Below are 1,522 nucleotides of genomic sequence, written 5' to 3'. Positions count from 1 at the left end.
GGTGAGTCCCGGCCCGGCTCCGGGGGAAGCAGCTTTGCCGCCCTCCGCAGCCCTCGCACCGGGTTCCCCTGTGGTGTCTCGCAGCCCCCCTCCCGCTTGCTTGTATCCGTCCCTTCCCATCCTCCTGGGTGTCCTTCTGGTGTCCCCTGCTTAAACACAGCCTGATCTGTGGAAGCACCCCTATCCCTGAGCTGTAGCGGTGGCTCTTTCTCCCCGGGCCTTGCTAATCCCGCCGTGTTCCTCCTTGTGTGCTGCCTGGATGAGCAGCTGATGTGTTTTGTCCCACTCTGCTCTGACCTAGAGGAGTATCACAAGAAGAAGGCTGTGAATCACTTGAGAGCAAACCTGCGGTACATGTTGAAGGGGCGATTTGTTGCAAGCAAAGCCATCACAGAACAAGTAAGACTGTTACTTCTTTCTTTGGGGGTCTGCTTCTGCTGAGTAACACAGGTGAATGGGAATCATCCTCAGGTCTTCCAGCTCAGACCCTGTGCAAAGGAGGGATGTTAAGTTTCTGTCTGGAAGTGGCCTTGAGGAATTTCTGCGTGCACTGGCAAAACAACTTACAAAGCTTTAAACTCTTGTTGACATATTGTCCCCTATGATGTTCTCTGATATTAGTTAAAATCTACTGACAACTGTTGGCTTTTCTTTATTACCAAAGATATTTTATAGCTTCAGCTGGCAAAGAAGCCCTGGTTCAGACCTTCTCCTTACTGTTGGTCAAACTGTGCTTCTCTGTAGTTGGAGGCTGTTTAGTAAGGAACCAGATGTGCTGCTGGCTCATGTAATAGGAATTTCATAGCATCTTGAATCATGTTTCTCATAACCTGAGAATTTAACCAGTGGTCTTCCCCTAAATGTAGTCACATGTCAGGATTTGAAGAGGGGAATAGCTGACACTGTTAGAATGATGGGCTGTTTTTATGAGATACAGGCTTTTAACTTAAATAAACAAACCGGGTGGTTTCAGCCAGCGTTTCTTAGGCTGTAAGTTGTGGAAGGAGGTGACAGAGTATTAGAAAATGCTGAGGAAATTCCACCAACTTGTTGGGTTTTCAGGTTGTCTCGTGGAGAGACACGATAGACGAAGGTTGCAGTTTCAGAAAGGTCTGAATTGAAGCCAGTGTTTCTCTCTCTGTGACAGTTACCTGAGTGTAGTTTTCACATTTGACTCCAAATAGTAAGTTGGTATTTACTGTTGTCCCAGTGATCTGCTTTGATTAGCACCAGTGATTGCCTCTCACTTTCCTTTGGAGGCATTCCAGGATACAGCAGGGTACTAGCAGAATAGCAAGGATGCTGCAAGTGAGCTTGAAAATCACTGTTTTGTTGTTTGGTCTGGATAACAATTACTGGGTTTTTTTTCCTTTTTTATTGTCTGAAGGTTCTTGCTCAGAACAGAGGCAGGAAGTCCAAAGATCAGCCTCCAAAGAAGGCAGCAAAGAAGAAGCCCGAGGGCACTGTCTTTACTGAGGAAGATTTCCGTAAATTTGAGAGAGAATATTTTGGAAGACCATAA

The 1,522-nt window shown here is 46.4% G+C and overlaps 1 protein-coding gene across 1 annotated transcript; it reads left to right on the top strand.

Annotated features, from left to right (window-relative positions):
• Positions 1–301: 301 nt before the first annotated feature.
• On the top strand, positions 302–1,522 carry RPS19BP1 (ribosomal protein S19 binding protein 1; the record flags this gene model as incomplete). The annotated part of the gene is made up of 2 exons (XM_010171492.1): positions 302–399; positions 1,388–1,522. Coding segments are annotated over 2 exons (233 nt in total), but the record flags the coding sequence as incomplete, so codon positions are not given.

The sequence above is a fragment of the Antrostomus carolinensis genome, unplaced genomic scaffold, assembly GCF_000700745.2.
Source record: "Antrostomus carolinensis isolate BGI_N321 unplaced genomic scaffold, ASM70074v2 scaffold47937, whole genome shotgun sequence".
In the NCBI taxonomy this organism is placed as follows: Eukaryota; Metazoa; Chordata; class Aves; order Caprimulgiformes; family Caprimulgidae; genus Antrostomus; species Antrostomus carolinensis.
Note: the sequence above shows the minus strand (reverse complement) of the source record. Positions and strands in the feature narration are given on the sequence as shown.